Source organism: Canis lupus, chromosome 6, assembly GCF_003254725.2.
Source record: "Canis lupus dingo isolate Sandy chromosome 6, ASM325472v2, whole genome shotgun sequence".
Taxonomy (NCBI): domain Eukaryota; kingdom Metazoa; phylum Chordata; class Mammalia; order Carnivora; family Canidae; genus Canis; species Canis lupus.
Window position 1 is genome coordinate 1348118 of NC_064248.1, and position 19390 is coordinate 1367507.

The 19390-nt window shown below is 44.2% G+C and overlaps 1 protein-coding gene and 1 long non-coding RNA gene across 9 annotated transcripts in view; both read left to right on the top strand.

Moving 5' to 3' along the window:
• The window catches only part of CALN1 (calneuron 1), a 522356-nt gene that overhangs the window by 37607 nt on the left and 465359 nt on the right, over positions 1–19390 (top strand). For 5 of the 7 annotated variants that reach the window (XM_035718174.2, XM_035718175.2, XM_035718178.2 and 2 more), the window contains exon 2: positions 2711–2900. The exons of 1 other annotated variant lie outside the window; for it this stretch is intronic. In XM_035718174.2, the coding sequence (XP_035574067.1) occupies positions 2782–2900 (119 nt within the window). In that variant the 5' untranslated portion in view covers positions 2711–2781. Of the gene's footprint in view, positions 1–2710; positions 2982–19390 lie in introns of those variants that run through there. One more of the 7 variants, XM_049111042.1, reaches the window with a different exon arrangement.
• Positions 3436–15288, top strand: LOC112646100 (uncharacterized). Of its 2 annotated transcripts, none has more exons than XR_003127455.3 (3): positions 3436–3695; positions 14131–14215; positions 14321–15288. It is a non-coding gene; the product is annotated as an uncharacterized LOC112646100 (long non-coding RNA). The 2 variants fall into 2 exon arrangements; XR_004816804.2 differs by lacking the exon at positions 3436–3695 and adding an exon at positions 13304–13751.

The window sequence follows — 19390 nt, forward strand, 5'->3', positions numbered from 1 at the left end:
GGGGAGCTGCCACCTCCAGTGCTGAGTGCTCCTGCTGTGCTAGGAGCAAGTTCCAAGTAATTAAGTGGATTGGGTTCTAATGCCCTTGTGACCATCAGCGTGGACATCCTTCTCTGCGAGCTCCTGGCAGATCCTATTGCTGTCTTGGCAGCCAGACTAGCACTGGAGGGTGCCCCTGCCCTGGTGTCCACTCTGCCTGGAGGGGACTGATGAGGGAGGGGGCCCAACACATTCAGAAGTTCTTGTATATGGGGAGCTGATTACTCTCCTTCAAAATCGGTGTTTGCTACTAATCACAGCTTTTATGGTTAGGCCCTTCCTGGCAACTAAAAGCCTATCTGGAAATAAAATGTCACTTTTCTTTTGCATTTCTGCTGTAACGACACAGGAAACTTGTTTTTCCTTTTAAACTTAACATAATATCTGGAGATGACTAAGAGTACAGACTTGTGTGTGCAGCATGTGTGGGTAAGCAGGTACTCTAGTGTCTGTGAACATGAGTTGTGTGTGTATGTGTGTGAGGATGCCTATGGGTGCTCATGTTGACAGGGACAGTGTGTGCGGCTGTGTGGCTGTGGGATGAGTTCTCCTTGTGCGAATGTTTGAGGATAGGGGCCAAATGTGGGTCTGAGATCACACATAGGCTGTGAGTGAAGACCAGTCTGTGAGCGTGTGTATAACAGTATGTGTGTACATCTGTGTGTGTGTGTGTGAGTGTGTGTGTATAGATGTATGCCTGGAGACAAGTGGTGTTGTGAGGACTATGTCTGAAGAAAGTGGTGTTGCATGGATGTATCTCATCTATTTTGTTCAGTGAGACAAGGCTTCTGGCTTTGGGGAGTTTTCTCTTTATAGGGTGATTTGTGGCCCCAACCTTTGGGAATTTCCAGCCCAATCACATGAAATAGAGCTCCAGTTTGAGGGGAGGGTCCAAGTCACATGCCACAACCCTCAGAGAACCAAAGATCTTGTAGTCAGGATCACCCTGAGACTATCTGGCCCAGCCCTGACCTAGAGTATAGGGGTTTCTGGTCAAGGTGGAAGTTACAAGCACACAATCAATTTATATGTCTGTCCTTCATCATTCTAGGAACTGACATACCTTATGCATAGGGCTGAGCCTGTCTCATTTGAGCTGGGATGGGGCTGACATTCAGTGCCTACCATGCAACAGATTTACAACCATAGTTTACAACAGTGATAACATTTGTACACACCTCTTCAAGGCTTTGTGTTTCCTAAAGGCATTTTCTGAGCCTTATCTCTTATGGGCTGGCTTCTGCAGGGGAATTCCCAGACACCTCTCATCAGAATCAGAAGACTGGTTGTAGAGCAGCGAGCTTTTCCCCAGGAGACCATGTGCAGGGGCCAAGAGTGAGGAATGGAGCCTCATCTGTCTGCTGTCAGGAGAGGTCACCATCTGCTACAATGTGTGGACATTCCAATAGACCAGCTCTCTCAGCAAGGACTCGATGCAAGGGGACCAGGGCTTGTTTGGTTCATCACCAAGATTCTTCCAGTTGAACTCTCTGTACTTCCCATCTCTCTTCTCTCTCTCTTTTTTTTAAAGATTTTATTTATTTATTCATAGACACACACACACACAGAGAGAGAGAGAGAGAGAGAGAGAGAGGCAGAGACACAGGCAGAGGGAGAAGCAGGCTCCATGCAGTGAGCCTGACATGGGACTTGATCCCAGGTCTCCAGGATCACACCCCACGCTGCAGGCGGCGCCAAACTGCTGCGCCACTGGGGCTGCCCCTGTACTTCCCATCTCTTGAGACTCTTTGCTTTATTTTCCTTTTAACTTCAATATGGAACCAAAGAGAACCAACATTGATTAAATGTCAGTTCAATATGTGTTTATTGCACACCAATTATTTTAAGGTTGTCTTTGCATGGGACCATGGGACACAATGTGCATCTGAATTACTCCTGGCCTAGAGCTTTTCTCGATGCAATGGTGCCAGGAAAGAGGGGCAGAGGTTGCGGACAACACCAAAAGCAGGCACAAGTAAGGGCTGCGGCCCTAACCTGAGCCCAGTTGTAAAGGACAAGTAGGGGTTAACCAGGTGTTGGGAGAAAGAAGAGAGATGATGACATTAAGGGAAGCCAGAGGCTCCGTACACGTGGGAAGCAAGTCTGACGGAGTCTGGTAAAGGGATACTAATCTTGACTGCTCTTTGTTTTGCCCAAGGAAGATAGGATGACGCTGCGCTGGGTTGTGCACAGCGTCACCAGGTTTCAGGGGGCTTGGCAAGAGTCCTCTCCCCAAGACGACTATTACTAACTCTGGCCCCACTTTGTTTCTGTGGCTCTGATGTCAACAGCAAGGCAACAAATTATGCTGGCAAGGTGCTGGGCTTTCTTGCAAGTTGCAATCATGTTGGCTGCTCTAGAGCTCTCTCCACACAGCTCAGGCTACCGCAAAGCCCACGGGAGGGTGAACGGAAAAGTACCTGTAAATATTAAGGTTGGTTCCAAAGACACATTATTGGTTTGCTGTGTAATACCCTCTGGTGCCACTGAGGCCTGATTAATAACTAAACATCTGTCACAACTGTAATTGTTTTCCTTGTGCCACGATTGTGCTTCTACCATTGTCCTGTTCAAACACAGAAGGGAGGGTGTAAATTATTTAGGCAACTGACTTTGGGTAAATAACGAACCAGTGCTGTGCAGGCAGTAAGTTTCTGTCAACTCCTTGCAGAGTGTGTGTCTCCGCCGACGTTCCCTTGATGTGCTCACAAATCTCTCTGAGAACATCGCTCTGGACCTCCGATGCGGCTGCCGGAGCAACCTGGAGAGGGAAAGCCTGAGAATGAGGCAAGGGGGTGCAGAGGAGCCCCCGGAGGGGGAGAGGAGCCGCCGAGGAGCCAGGCCCCCGACTTCCCCACTTGGCAAGTCACCTCCCCCCAAACCCCCCGGAGAAAGCGCTTTCTCAAGTGTTTGCTCAGGACTTGATTGTTTTCAGCCCTCAGGTAGGGGGGGGTGCGGGGGCTGGGAGCCTTTGCTGCCGAGTGTCAGAGTGTGGGGGGGAGAGGAGGCCCCAGGGACAGGCCACCTGGGAGGGGTCTGTGAGGACGGGTGTGCCAGCCGGGTACAGAGACTTTACTGTCCCTCTTGAGCCTGACAGGCTTCCACTGACTGTATCTGAGGACGGGCGGATAGGGCAAGGGGATGGGTTTGAAAACTGACCTTATCAGGGACTGATTAGGGGTGCTTGTTGGGAAAAGCAGCCACAGATGTCACTTACAAGGTGGGTACCATGTGGCAGCGCGGGAGCAGAAGCTTGGCAGAGATGATCTCAATGAGTCCTCACGGTAGCTCTCAGGAGTAGTATTAACCCGGCTTTTACAGGAGAAAAATAAGACAGATATTCAACATCTTGCTCCAGGTGGCATAGACAAAGGTAACCCGGGACTCCCATCCAAGTCTCTGTGAATCCAAAACTTATATTTGTAACTACTGGCCTCCCTGGCCCTCCTCACTAACAGGTGAGGACATCAGTTCAAGGGGAGGGGTTTTATGCACTCCAAGCCACAGGCTTCCTGCTGTTCAATTCTTCTCTCTTTCTTTTCCTTGGAGACATCCCGGGATGTAAAAACTCAAGACGAATTTCATCTCTGGGTGGTTTTGCAAGGAGGGAAGAAATCTTGATCTATGTGATGCTGGTGTCGATGAGTTGGTCTGTGGTGAGTCATATAATCGGATATGTTCTGAAATGGTCTCCCTAAGGCTGTTTGGAATGGGCTCTCCAGCCCTCTCTGCCACCAGCTGCCAGGAGTGACCGAAAGTGTCTGTGGTGGGGGCCAGGAGTTTATGGTTGGGCCACAGGGGATAAAAAGGAAGTGGGAATATTTCTGGTGACTACAGCTGGTTTTCAGTAATTTCTCTTGGGGCCTGGGGGCTAGACTACAGGGCTTAGTGCAGAATGCTAGAAGGTGCTATCCAGAACCTTCTCCAACACAGCTCATTGTTTGGGAAATCAAAGCTTGGAGCTGACAAGACCCCTGGCCAAGGGCATGATATGCAGGCTTAGAGTGAGGCTCTGCTCAGGAGGGTTGGCCATGGGTGGGACGACGATCTGGGCTGGGCCTCCCCATTCCAGCTCTACCCCTTCCAGGAGAGGAGCCCCAAGAGCAGGAATGGACCAGTCCAAGGGTGAATTTTCTGATTGGCCTTTGCTCAGACTGGTATAAGTAACAGAAGGTGCTTGCCCTGAGAAAGTGGGGGGTTTGTTGGGGGAAAGAGGTCAGGACTGGGCAGAGAAACATTTCTGCATGTCCTGCGTGGGAGTAAATGGCGAATGTGACTGATGCTACAGAGAGGGAAAGACAATTGTCTACCCTACTGGATATGAAGATGCCATATAGAAAACAACAAAGAAGTCTGATAGAGTCAGAAATACCCTTTTTGCTCAACATATTCCCACATTAAAATATATTTCCTCATATCTTCCTGTGGCTTTGGGATATAGAATTCTTTTGGCCAGAAGTGTGATGGGCACGCATTAGACATTTGAGTTTCACCTGTCTCAAGGGGCAGCAGTAGCCCACGTGGAATGAACCTGCTTCTTCCATGCCATCAGCTTCTCCTTTGAGGTTGGCATTAATTCTTTTTGGACCCCAGGCTGAGTGATTCTGTGGCACCAGGATTATTCCCAACACACATTCACACCCATGCCTACCACAAACATGCATTTGCTTACTCCTTCCTTGGGGATACACCCACATTTCTCAAAGATTTCCTTGTGCAGTGGGCAGAGTGAGCCAGCTAAAAAGAAAGATGAGATGGGGCCATGGGAGTGGATTCCATTGTCAAGGCCTCAGCACAAGGGTCAGTCATGGAGGGGAAGGGAACACAGCCCACCAGGAACATGTTCCCACATCAGCCCCCAGCAGCAATGACTTGCAGAGTATGTTGTCTCCCTGTCCTTTGTTCCTTAGCTAGGAACCTCTTTCAGAAAGAGTATTGGGACTATAGCCTATAGAGTATTAAGGGCCTCCTCAGACCCTGAAGCATGCTGCACGTGGCCCACATGGTTAGGGTTGATACGGGCAGAGTAGGCAAAATCATAAAGTAGGGAGGCATCTCCTTGATGGGTCCCATCTACCTGTCCCAGGTCATTCTCATACTTCCTGGTACCATTTTGGTTGCAAGTAACAAGAAGCAGGCAGAGATATCCTAAACGAAAAGAGGAGTGTGTTTGGAAGACTCAGGCAGGGGTTGGGGGTAGGAAGGTTGCCTCATAGAACCCAAGGCCTCAGAGGTGGCTGGAATGAGGGCCTAGGGAGATATAGAAAACCCAAGAAAGCTGCTTCTCTCTGCCTGTCTGCGTTTCTCCAGTTTCTCACGTGAAAATTATTCTTGTCAGATAGCTGCCAATTTGGTAGCCAGCCTCGACTGAGAGTCAGTATTGTCTCAATTCCAAATTCCATAGGAATAGGCTCATTGCTGTCCACTCCTGATCAAATCAACAGTGTCCAGGGGAGGAGAGCCAGAGGGTATGAACATGGCTGCTTCCACTATAAATACATGGATGGAGGAGCAAGACAATGACCAGAGAAGTAGGTACCTTGTTAACCTAGTTCCTTGAGGTATTGGTTTTTATACCCTATTCTTGAAGTTGGCTGGCTGTCCATTAAGTGCTACTAAGGTGCATGCTATTAATGCTCTAATCTGGAGCACTTAAAAGCAGGTGGTCTGCAGAGGAGCGAAGTATCACTATGGAACAAAAGCAGTGAGGTAGATAAAGCTGGCTGGGGGCACTCAGTGCAGTGTGAAGAGAGACCCTATGCAGAAGGCAGGGACTGCAAAAGTAGGGTAACCCCTCTATGCCTCAGTCTTCCTCTTAAATCTCCTCCTGAGATTTACTAAAGAATTCCACAGACTATCTATTCCTGTCTTTGCCAAGATGTGGGTAGGCTTTCTCCTGATATACCTGAAGGAGATGACCTAGAGATAGGGACCTCCTTCACTGCCACTTCATTTCTTGGAGTCGTGCAAGGGTACACAGCATGAAGACCTGACTTGGCTCTAGCCAAGGTACTTACTCCTCAGCCTGGAAGTCTGAGGGGATGTTCTTCCCCCTTTGTCCAGACTATAGGATCTGGGTCTTTGGGCCAGGTCTAGAGCTGTCTCATGGATTGTCAGGCAGTCCAGAAGGCCAGCTGGAAGAGAATCCCTAGGAAGTAAAGAGATGCCCAGGTGGCTTCAACAAAGGGCAGCTAAGTAAACAGTCCTACCATTGTCGTCCTGCCCCAACCCAGTCTGAAGGAAGCTTTTCTAATATGGGGAGAAATGGACGTGTACTCTTGATATATAATCTAAAAATAGCCCATGTTCCAAACAAAGTGTTTTTAGTATTTTGAAATGAAAACGTGTAGACAAAGCAAAGATTCAGAATGCATGACTCATTAAATTGCTGACTCTGAAAGCAATGGAAACTCAAAGGGATTTTTTTTCTCCCTCCCACCCCTGCTTTGAATAGCTTATGATAAGAGTCTCTACATAAACAGGACCCATAAACTCCTCCATGACTTAAGGTCCTGCACAGTGATAGGCAGAAGGAATTCAACCTCTATTGCCTGGTTACTAAGTTGGCCTCCCTAGCTGAGCTGGAATCAACCAGAGCCACCCTTCCCCAAGCCTACCCATTCTCATTTACCTCTTCATCCTCTCTGCCCTGTTTCATAACAGGTATTCAGAGAATTCCTTGGCCCCTCTGTGGACACTGCTTTTCCCTCCCCCTGGGTTCCAGGTTCTGCTAGACCTCAACAGCACTCAACTCATCAGCCCTAACAAGGATGCTTCTCACTGAGCAGTAGCTCTAGGGGTGTCTTAGGGAAGAGTGCACATCGTATGATACCCTAGCAGGATGCAGCCGTGGGCAGCTCCATCTACTCACTGAATGGTTTTGGGCTCATTGTTGGGATGGGAGGGGTTTGGCCTCATCAGTGGGGTTCAGTTTTTTTTTTCTCACAAAGACCTTTCTAAAATAATTCTTATGGGGAATCTCAGTACTTAAAATGGAGAAGAGGACCCATTCTCATTGGAGCAAGGTGTGTATGTGTGCACAATTGGGGGAATGGGGAGGTCCTCCATATCACAAACCCTTAGAGCTCACCTCCAATCTCTCCTAATTGCCATCACCTTCTTTACTTCTGATTGTCACCACGCTTCTTGAATACCTTAGAAGATTGTTAGCAGCTTGTTGAGTCTTATATCTGTCCAGAGTGCTAGTGTCCTATGAGGAAACTAAGATGACCCTTGATTACCAGCCAACATTTTCACCTCATGTTGCCTCAACTTCAACTCCAGTGGCTTTCTCCCCTCTCAGCCTTCACTACCATGGCCTCAGCCATCATCTTATCACCTTCTAGAATACCTTACCTCTGAGAGCTCACACAGAGTACTCTTCTCTTTGACAACCTACGTTACAGCTGTTTACTATTACTGTTCTTACTTCAGGATGTGGAGCACTCTGAGAGAAAATCCTACATGGATACTGGGCATGGAAAGGCAACTTACACACAACCTTCAACCCCAGAGGGTCCTTGTGTGGCTCACGCGTTCTTCTAGTGGTCAGGTCCCCTCCCCATTCTCTACCATTCTCTACCAGGGTTTCAACTCCTATCCATTCTTCTACAAACAACGCCACTTCCTCCTTCACAAATAAAGTTTCCAGGAAGAAGCTTCTTCAACCTCCTGCCTACTCTTTTGTCAACTTTTCTGCGTTCATGTTCATTTTTCTTCCCCCTGCCCATGATAGTGGAAGAGGGGTCCCTCTATCAGTCCAAGGACCACCTGCCACATATGGGTGGACATCTATTCCTTTCCACCCTCTCTCAGGGACCTTATTTCATCAATTTAACCTCCTGTATTATTCTTCAATGTCTTTCTTCTTCCCCTAATCATAAACATTTGTTCTCTTGTCTTTTAAAAAAGATATAATTATCCTCAAACTTCTTGAAAAAATTGCCTACACTTGTCCTCATTCTCCATCTTTCTTTTCCTTCTCATCCCTCACTCACTGTGATCTGGCCTCTCTCCCTGTCAGTCCTGATCATATTCTGGCCAGAAGAAAGGATAGTGTTAGAGCAGAAGGAGCAATGCCAAGATGTGGGCTAGTTCAAAATTTAGCTCATCAAAATTTGTCAGGGGAGTTTACAAACTCTATGTTTGTGAGCTCTGCCTACTAAATCAAGAACTGTTCAAATAGAACCCAGAAATCTGCTGCCCTCAATTCGCTTTTCTCTGAGATGATCGCTGACAGTCATGCCAGGTCCCCAGAGGCCCCTGTTGGGAGGGTCTCTGCTACCATGTTGCCACATCAGTAAGAATACTCTGCTCTCCCTTGTTTAGCTGGCCAAATCTTTTCTCCTCTCTTCCCTCCAGATGCAGCCATTCAGTTGGGATATTGGATTATCTTAGCTGAGAAATGTACAATCACTCATTCTCCAGGAGATTGTCTGACTCTATCTTGGGACCCTTTTTCATCCAGGATCTATTTATTTACTTCTCGTGATTCTTCTAATGCAACATGTAACAAATAGATGACCCTCTGAACATCAGTGTAAATAAATATTCCTCTAAAAGTGCCTCATCATAAGTAAAATTCAGATGATGCTCCATGGTTTATCTACCTCTTGGAGAATATCCATGCATAGTAAAATATTAGAGATGCCCTACAGCAAAGAGAATGGTTTATCTTTGTTTAAGTCAGCTTTTCTAAACACAGTTTAAGCCTGAAACACTAGGTGTGAGTGTGTGTGTGTGTGTGTGTATGTAAAAGACTAGAAATCACATACTACATGTTTATTTCCTCTCTCTAGGATATGCCTGGTTCTCACATACCCTAGGCCCAGTGAAGGTTCACACCCATATTCATTCAAACACCGTAAATTGGTGCGCCAGGCTCTGTGCTGTGTGCTAGGCATAAGAGGAATAATCTTTTTCCTCATGCAGCTCATAGGCTCATGGAAAAGACGGATTAATATTCATCATAGAGTTTATGTGTTCAGATAAATTCATGCACAGGGCGTACCTGGGAACATGCCACACACACGCACATGTACACACACACACACACATGCACACACACACAGGTAGTGATGCAGCTCCAGGGTATGACATTCACCTCCAAAACAAGAATACGATGTACAATATCATAGAATAAATGAATATATATCCATCCAAATATGCAGTTATTAGTAGTTACATTGCTCCTCAAGTATTTTTTTCACTAAACAATTTATCGCCAACATCCTTTTCTCTTGCTCTGTGATTTATTTAACCACTGCCCTATTGATGGCTGTTTAGGCTGCTCTATTTCTGCTCCCACCAGCAGTGCTGCAATGAGCATCTTTGTATATTTATCCTTACGAACCAGTGCAAGTATATCTAAATATAAATTTTCTAGAAGTGAAATTTCTGGGTCAGAAAGTATACACACTCTTTCTTTTGCTGGATTTGCCAAATGCTCTCCAGAATTATTGTACCAATTTGCCTAATAGAAGGGCCTCAGGGGACAGGGGCCACCGGAGTAGAGAGGATGGCAGCCATAGAGGAGAAAGGCTTAAAGGTGATCATTAATGGAGTAGTGTCCCTTAGAGAGTGAGCAGACATAACGTCAAGAGCCCAGTCTCCATGAAGAAAATATGCAATGTCCACGAAGTGGCCATTCTGGATGGCACAGAAAATATTATAAATGATCTTAGCTAAGAAGTTTTGATTACTCTTTCACCTAGGTGGAGATTCTCTATGAAATTATCATTTCATCAAGGATCCATTCACTTTCTGTGTGATTCTTCTAATAAAACACGCCAGAAAATCAATGATTAACATGAGCAGGAATAAGCATCCTCTAAAGGCACTCCATACTCAATAAGCCAATTAGCCCCTAGGATTTTGGTTTCTTTGGAAGGACTTTGGGCATTAGGAGTCTGTATGACCGTCCTGCTGGCCTTTCATAGGGGATGCAGCAGTGGGCCACACATACCGACATCATGGGATAAACAAGGCACACGTTCAAGCAGTGTCCATTCCTCCTGTTGGCCAGTAATTTAAGACAATTTAGTACTAAAACAAAAGTAGATCTGTTAGGGTATGGAATGCTAGTTTTTAAGACAAAAATATTCAAAACACTTTCTTGCTTGCAGGGGGCTGTTTTGGACACTGACCCCATAATTCTCTATCATTAGAAGTCCTTTTAGGAGGTATTTAGGGGCACTTGGGTGCCTCAGTGAGTGAGGCATCTGACTTTGGCTCAGGTCATGATCCCAGGGTCGTGGGATGGAGCTCCGCATCAGGCTCCCTAGACAGCTGGAAGTCTGCTTCTACCTCTCCCTCTGCCCCTCACCCTGCTTGTGCTCTCTCTCTCTCACACACAAATAAATAAGTAAATAAATAACTTTTTTAAAAAATGGAAATATTTAGACCAAATTCATCCACCCTACTCCTAGTGGGTTTTTTTTGTTTTGTTTTGTTTTTTGTTTTTTTTTACTCCTAGTGTTTGTGTCACATTCTTATTTGAGCATTTTCTCCTATTGAGAAAGTGGGGCAGAGAAGGGGAGGGACAGGGGAGTGCATGCCTTAATAGTCTTGCTGCCAGCAAAAGAGTGTATAAAAACAGCACTTTGCCTCCGGATCAAGGCAGCCTTGCCCATCACAGAGTCCAAAGGGAACTGAACGCTGAGCAGCCCCTCAGGCCTGTCCCATCGCTTTGCCTCTCCTCCAGCCTTTCCCACTGGAGCCAACTCCAGCTCTCCACTTGTGGTCCACACACAGCCACTGTTGGAGCCTCTTCCCCTTGGACCTTTTATCTCTCCTTAGTCTGGCTACTATTGCTTTGTAATAAATCCCCCCAAACTCGGAGGGGTCATAAGCCAAAAAATATCTTATGTTCATGGAGTCTGTGGGTCAGGAGTTCAGTGGGGATGGCTCATCCCTACTCCGTGATGTCTATGCTTCAGTTGGAAAGACTTGGATGGCTGGGGCCTGGAATCATTTGGTTATTCTTCATATGTTTGCTGCCTGGGCTGAGAAGGCTAAAGGAGGATTGGTTCAGCTGGGAGCATATGACTCCTCCATGCTACTGTGCTTCTCATAGCCTGGCATCTGGGTTTGAAGACAAGCATCTAGGGACAAGACTTCTAGGAGGACCTGCTTGGCCTTTTATTACTTTGCCATGTAAAAATCCCTCCTGGCATATTTTAGTGGTCAAAAAGGTCCAAACCCTCTTAGATTCAGGAAGTGGAGGCATAGACAGCACATATCAGTGGGAGGAGGTTCAAAGAATTCAGGGACCATGTAGTAAAGCTACCACAGTTTTCCTTCGTGGATCCTTGATCCTTCTGCCACCCACCCCCAGGGACGCACCTCTGCTTCTAGGGAACACAGAAGAACTGGATGCTGGGGTGAGTTAAGATAAGGGGCATTCCCAGTGATCTGAGAATCCTGTGCATAATTCTGAACATTGTTTTGTTTTATTTTAAGATTTTATTTATTTATTCATGAGAGACACAGAAAGAGAGGCAGAGACACAGGCAGAGGGAGAAGTAGGCTCCATGCAGGAAGCCCGATTGGGGCCTCTATCCTGAATCCCAGGATCACACCCCGGGTCGGAGGCAGACACTCAACCTCTGAGCCACCCAGGCACCCCTGAACATTATTTTAGAAGAGTGTTTGTCTCTTTAAGTTATCCCAACCTGGTTTGTGCCATATGGGCAGAGACAGTAACCAAGACAGGTTTTCAGGCAAAGTAGTAAACCAGCGCATTCCAGGAGAGAGAGTAGGGGGGGCTCCCGACCTGTCCTCCACGACTCTAGGGGGTGCTTGAAGTATATAATTAATTTGTCTCTGTTCACACAGACCTTTGATGAAATGCACTTAAGGGAAAGCTGTAACTGGTTCCACTGTGCTGCAGTTAGTCAAATGTCTGCCTTACTCCCCTTCCAGGGCAATCTTCTCATATTGTACTTGGGGGAAACAGGTGGCCTTCAGGTCTGTTCCTGAGTCAAGCCACCCTGCAACTGATTCTTGTTACTTGCTCCCATCCACCAGCTGACACCATCCCAGCCCTGTGCAGCTTCACTTGCGGTTCACTCCTGGGACTCTTGGGGCAACCAGAGGAGTCACCACCACCCTCTGGGGCAGGGGTGGTGATGCTAGAGGGTGGTTTCCTTCACGTACCCTCTCTCAAATCCCCGCAACTCCACCAACACACAGCAGATGGACATCAATCACAGGTTTTACCGAAGGCTTGGGAGTAACCAGAGAATTTCAATTTAGGGGGAAAATTGCAGTATACAAATAAATCTTCTTAGAATCCCCCCAAAATAAAAAAATATTGTAAAGGGTCTTTTTTTATGTATGGATCCCTTTGGCGGCCTGGTGGAACCTGTGAGTTATGTTTTTAAATGCAGGAGGTGGAATAATTGAGGCAACAACAGAGGAAATCAATTATATTTAAGTACACTATCAAAATACTAAAACAAAACAAATGTGTGATATAATGATACATGTTGTTGATGCATTAAATAATAAGATCTAGCAGTGTGAGTAATAACTATCATAATTTTGAAGTATCGCAGTGGTGAGTATAAACAACATTATGGAATGGTCACAACTGTAACCTTGTAGGAAAATGAGTGGCAAAGTCACAGTATCGCTAATTCCACTGCACCTTATGGCTTGTGCTTATGGTTGGAGAAAATGCTGGATTCCATTTAGAGGATAATGAAACTAAAGATAAATTATTTCCCATCCAAATCCGTGGACCCCTTGAATTCTATCATGAGAGCCCCCAGGGTGAGAGCCCCCCAGGCTCTCTGTCTGGTGGGTTTCTTAGCCGTGTTGCCAGGCCTCAGGGGGCAGTCCTACCCTCTCATTTCTCAGAGCTACTGCTTCTTTCTTCAGCCCTTCCCAGGGAAGATCTCCATCTCTGTTTAGAAATCCCAACCTCGGGGCACCTGGGTGGCTCAGTTGGTTAAACATCTGCCTCTTGATTTTGGTTCAAGTCATGATCTCAAGGTTGTGAGATCTATCCCCATGTTGGACTCCACTCTGGATGTGGAGCCTGCTTCAGATTCTCTCTCTCCCCTGCCCCCACCTCTCTCTTTCTCTCCCTCTTAAAACCAAACAAAACCTAACCTCTACTACAGGATGAATCTCCCTCTGATTTCCTCTCCCCCCATAGGGACAATCTATAGAACTCAATGCACCCAGGCAATAGCTAGTAGGAATAATATTTTGGCAAATATTACACTGGTGCATGTTAACATTAAGGCTGAACCCAGGTCAAAAGACCTCATCCCAGGGCTTGATGACAGACATTTGGCTTTCTAAGAAGGCATGAGGCTTCAAAGCCAAGCTTCATGGACAGAAAATTTGTACATTCAAAGGCTACAGGAGGGACTCAGATCTTTTGATTCTTCTCCTGGTGTAGAAAAGATACCTCTGACCAATTTTCAGGCTTAACAGTGAGGCAAGGGAGAAGGAGCATATGACACAGGAGAGGTAAAGGAAACTTCTCTCCCTTTTCTGGTCACGAGTTGGAGGGAAAAAAAGGATGAATGATAAGAAGGTAAGAGAACTAAGGAAGGCAATTCTGCTTCTCTTTCTCTCTCTAAGCACCAGGGTACAGAGGCTCCTGACTTACCCCTCCATGCGGTCTCTGGGAGCCCACCAGACAGGGCACCTGCCCGAAGATGCTGCCTTTGGTCTAAATGTGTGGAGAAGGCAACAAGGTAGCTCTCCCGAGCCTCACTCAGTAGCTGTGGGGCAGAGACACTAAAGGAGAGGCTAACTAGTTTGCCCAAGGTGAATGCCAAGGTGTCCCCAGAACAGAGGCTGTGTGCAGATCCCTGAGTCACATCTGGTTGGAGGGTAAAGCATAGACTCAGGGATGTGCAGCCATGTAGAACTGAAAGGTAGCCAAACAGTAAGGGCAGAGCCCAGGACTCCTGAAAGAGCTGCATAAACTTGAAGGAGCCCCACGCTGCCAGTTCTAAGCTTCAGCTTTGGAGGCCAGTAGGATGCCTGTGTGACAAGATACATCACCTGGGGAGACGATATGAGAGGCTGAGCATTTTTTAAAATAAACTTTGTTATTTGGAACACTTTCAGATTTACAGAAAAATTGAGAAGATAATACAGAGTCCCCATATATCCAACACTCAGTTGTTTCTACTGTCATTTCACCATGAGGATGGTATGTTACATTTACTGTATCAATATTGACACACTACTATTAACCAAGGTCCATATGTTATTCAGATTTCCTCAGATTTCATCTAATGTCCTTTTTCTGTTCCAGGACCTCATCCAGGATGTGACATTACATTTAGTTGTCACGTCTCCTTAGGATCCTGTTGCTTGCTACAGTTTCTCAGACTCTTCTTATTTTTGATGACCTTGACAATTTTGAGAGGTATTGATCAGGTATTTTGAATATGCCTCCACTGGGATTTGCCTAATGCTTTTCCTATGATTGGACTGGGGTTATGGGTTTTGAGGAGGAAGCCCATGGAGGTAAAGTGCCATCCTTATAGCATCATACAAAAGATACATACAATAAACATGACTTATCACAGTCCATGTTGACTTTGACCACCCGGCTAATTTGTTTGTCAGGATTCTCCACTGTAAAGTTGCTAATTTTCCCTCTTTCCACACTGTACTCATAAATTTTTTTTATTATTGAAGTATAGTTGACATACAATGTTAATATTAGTTTCAGGTATATGACACAGTGGTTTGACAATTTTGTACATCACACAACACTCACCAAAATTAATTATAGTTACCATCTGTCACCATATAACATTATCACAAAATTATTAACTATATTCTCCAAGCTGTACATTCCCATGACTTATTTCTTTTACAACTGGAAGTTTGTACTTCTTAATCCTTGTCACTTATTTTGCCCATCCCCCACCCATCTACCCTCTGGCAACCACCACTTTCTTCTCTGAGGTTATGAGTCTGTTTCTGGTTTTTGATTGTTCTTCTGCTTTGATTTTTAGATTCTTCATATAAGTGAAATTACATGGTATTTGTCTTTCTCTGTATGACTTACTTCCCTTAGCATGATACCCTTTAGGTCCACCCATGCTGTCACAAATGGTAAGATCTCATTCTTTTTTATGGCTGAGTAATATTTCACTGTATATAAATATGTGTGTGGATGTGTGTATCATATTTTTATCCATTCATCTGATGATGGATATTTAGGTTTTTTCCATATCTTAGCTTTTGTAAATAATGCTGCAATAAACATAAGAGTGCATATGTCTTTTTGAATTCATGTTTTCATTTTCTTTGCATAAATACCCAATAGTGGAATTACTGGATTATATAATGTATTTTTTGGAAGAAAGCAGAAAGTGTGTATAACAGACTACACATAAGAAATGAGAGTTCGGCTCCATCTCTATGAGGGCGGGGTATCTATATAAGTTATCTGGAATTCTGTAGAAGAGATTTTGTATTTGTTCAACAGTGTTTACATACATATCGACTCATGGATATCTATTTTATGTTTTGGGTAAAAATTCAATACAACTCTGTTGTTGTTAAGATTTTATTTATTCATGAGAGACACACAGTGAGAGAGAGGCAGAGACACAGGCAGAGGGAGAAGCAGGCTTCCCACAAGGAGCCCTATATGGGACTCAATCCCGGGACTCCAGGATCACGCCCTGGGTCGAAGGCAGATGCTCAACACTGAGCCACCCAGGCATCCCCAATACAACTTTGTTTTGTTGATCAAATGGGTTGCAGCCTTGGCCATTGGGAACTCTTGGTTTCTGTGTTTTGAGCACTTCCTTACTTTCTGGCACTATGAGATATTCTCCAGGCTCCTCTTGCATATTTCAAGCCCCAGCATGCTGGCCTGGTTTCTTCTGTTAGAGAATAATATTAGAAACCAGCATCTGAGCCCTCCATATGTTTTTTGCTAGTGAGGTATTGTTGCTTCTAAGCCCTCTCAGTGGGCAGGGCAAGGAATATACGTGTGGCATTAACCTATGTATCTATCTGTATTTCTCTGTGTAACCATCTGTGTCCATATTAAGCTAAACAGGGGTTACTCTGATGTCTTCCACTCTAATCCATTATCACAAGCATCATTCTAGCTGCCTGTCCTTACTTACCTGTAAATTCCCACTTCAACAGTGAGAAAGCCAGCTCCTACCATCCACCATCCATTTACTCAATTGCTTAATTGCAGCACACATTCATACACATTCATAGTTGTATCAGAAGTGCTAACACGTACACCTGTGGGAAACATCAAAGACAATGCTTTTATGTGCAATTCCATTTCCTTTAGTTGTACAGATTCTACTCATTTCCAAAGTTACCTATGTCAGCATGCCCCCCATCTCTTCAGTGAGGTTGTTTCATATATTTGAATACAGATCGATTTGTCACATTCTGCATTCCATCCTGAGATTCTGCTGACCTTCTGAATTATTTTTTTTAATTTGCATACATTAAGGTTCACTCTTCAGGCTGCAGTTCAGTGGATTTTGGCAAATGCATACTGTTGTATAACCACGATTACAGTATCGTGTGGGATAGTTTTGCTGCCCTATAAAAACATCTCATGTTCACCTATTCAGCCTCCCTCTTTTATCCCCAAACACCTGGCCACCAATCTTTTTATGTCTCTATAGTTTTACCTTTCACAGAATGTCACTTAATTGGAACTCTACGGTATGCAAACTTTTTCAGACTGGCTCCTTTCATTTACATATATACATTTAAGATCTGTCTCTTTTTGTGGTTTGATACCTCATTTCTTTTTATGAATAATATTGGACTTTATAAATGCTCCACAATTTGCTTATGTATTCACCCATTGAAGAACATCTTGGTTGCATTCAATTTTTGGTGACTATGAATAAAGTTGCTATAGAAAAAAAAAGTTGCTATAGATTTATAAATGCTGTAAATCTATATAACTATATGTAGATTTATTAAAAAATGTAATGCCATAAATCTACTTGCAGATTTTTGTATGGGCATAAGGATTCGATTGGTTGGGTAAATACCAAGGAGCACAATTGCTGGAGAGCATGAGAGGACTATGTTCAGCTTTGTAAGAAACTCCCAAACTGTCTTCCAAAGTGGGTGTACCATTCCTGCATTCCCACCAGCAAGGAAGAAAGTCCTTGTTGTTTCACATTTTTGCTAGCAGTTGATATTCTCCTTTTTGTTTTTGGTGTGTAGTGGTGTCTCATCATTGTTGTAAATTTCACTTCCTGATGACATATGATGTGGAGCATCTTTTCATATGCTTGTTTGCCATCTGCATATTTTCTTTGGTGAAGTGTCCAAATCTTTTCTTCGTTTTTTTTTTCATTGAGTTACTTGTTTCTTTATTGTTGAATTTTAAGATTTCTTTGTATATTTTGGCTATAAGTACTTTGGCAGATATGTATTTCTTCAAATATTTTCTCTCAATCTGGGTTTGTAGTTTCATTCTCTTGATAATACCCTTTGCAGAGCATAATATTTTAATCTTTTTTTAAAAGATTTTATTTATTCATGAGAGACACACAGAGAGAGGCAGAGACACAGGCAGAGGGAGAAGCAGGCTCCATGCAGGGAGCCCGACGTGGGACTCGATCCCAGGACCCCGGGATCACGCCCTGGGCTGAAGGCGGCGCTAAGGCACTGAGCCATCTGGGCTGCCTTATTTTAATCTTAATAAAGTCCAACTTACCATTTTTTTCTCTCATGGATCATGCTTTTGGTGTTTTATCTGAAAATTCATTACAAAACATAAGGTCATCTAGATTTCTCCTGTATTTTATTCTAGAAATTCTGTAGTTTTCTATCTTACACTTAGGTCTATAATCTATTTTGAATTAATTTTTATGAACCTGTGTGTGGGTTCAGTTTTTTTTTTTTTTTTTGCATTCAGATGTCCAAATATGCCAGCACCGTGTGTCAAAGTCAACATAGGTTTCCTGTGGTTTCCTGGTCTCTTAAGAGTGGGTCTTGGAGAGAATATGGATGCATGCACACATTTGCAAGTACTCACTTACCTCCCAATGATAAGCAGTAATTCCCAGAGATAGTTCAGCATAGGTCCATATAAAAGAAGAAAACTATTTTATGAAAGGCAATATAACCTGCAAAATGTTTCTTGCTCATCATAGGAGAAAGCATTTTTCTTTCTTCTTTCGCTAAGTCCTACTCAGGGATGCAGTTGTGTACAAGAAATGGGTATGGTTGTGACAATAATATGACAACAGAGCCAACTGCTTACTTTCACTGTGGATTGGAAATAAGCTGTGAAATCATCACTTTTTCCCCTTGACTGGGCAGGAGCCAATTTTTGGAAAGGGCTTTTTTCTTCTTCAGTGTACAGACTCACCCCCAGCCTTTCCCAGAACAGCTCCCTGGGAGGTGAGAATAAAGTCACGTGCTTGCAGTTACACAGGGACCTTTCATGCCAGCTGCTGGGGACATAAGACGGTATCACATCGGTCCTGCTCTCCAGGGTTCACATTCTAACCCAAAATAGACTTGAGTTACAAACGCAGTTATAACAGTCACCAGGCAGTATTTTTCTGACTGCCTGCCACTCAGTCTTTAGGAATGTAAGCTTTCCAAAGTCTTCCAGGCATTTCTTACATGTCTGTGTACACAGGTTCTCTTGACTCTTGACTCACAGTTGTCATTTTTCTCCTTTCATCTGTCATCTTTTGTCATCAAGGTATCACCTCCTCTCCCTGAACCTCTGCTGCCTGACAAGAAAGTAATTGCTGACCCTCATGTATGTGGCCAGTGCTGGCACACAGCTGGACAAGGCCCATGGCTGATCAGCAACACATACGGTTGTGATTCATTTTAGAGTCTTTTCAAAAAGCTTGGGTTTTTTGTTTTGTTTTGTGCTATGTTTTGCCTTTACCTTTCAGTGATTCCCACACTCCTCATCATCCTTGAAATTTCAAAAAAATTTTCCAGCGCATATTTTACATGTGAGTCTCTTTTTATTAATTTTGTCAGGACAATGTGATCCACTTTGATCTTTATACTTATTCTTTAAACAATTTAGAGAAATTTTTCTTTATTTTTATTATCCCCTCTTTTCTATAGCTTGGGTTCATTCTTAGGCAACACATGTAATTCTTAGGTTGCATCTCTATTTCTTTGCCCTACATACCTACTACACTTTCTTTTTTAACATGTTTAACCTTCATCTTTTCCTTCCGCATTTCAGGATTTTCTAATTTTTCTCCCATGTCAAACCTTTGATTTATTTTTCAGTGAAACATCTACTCTTCTTTGCTTCTAATGAGTGTTTTTATTCTGCTGCCAGATATTTCCTTCCTTTCCCCATTTATATCTCTGCCTTTGCCTTAGTTTG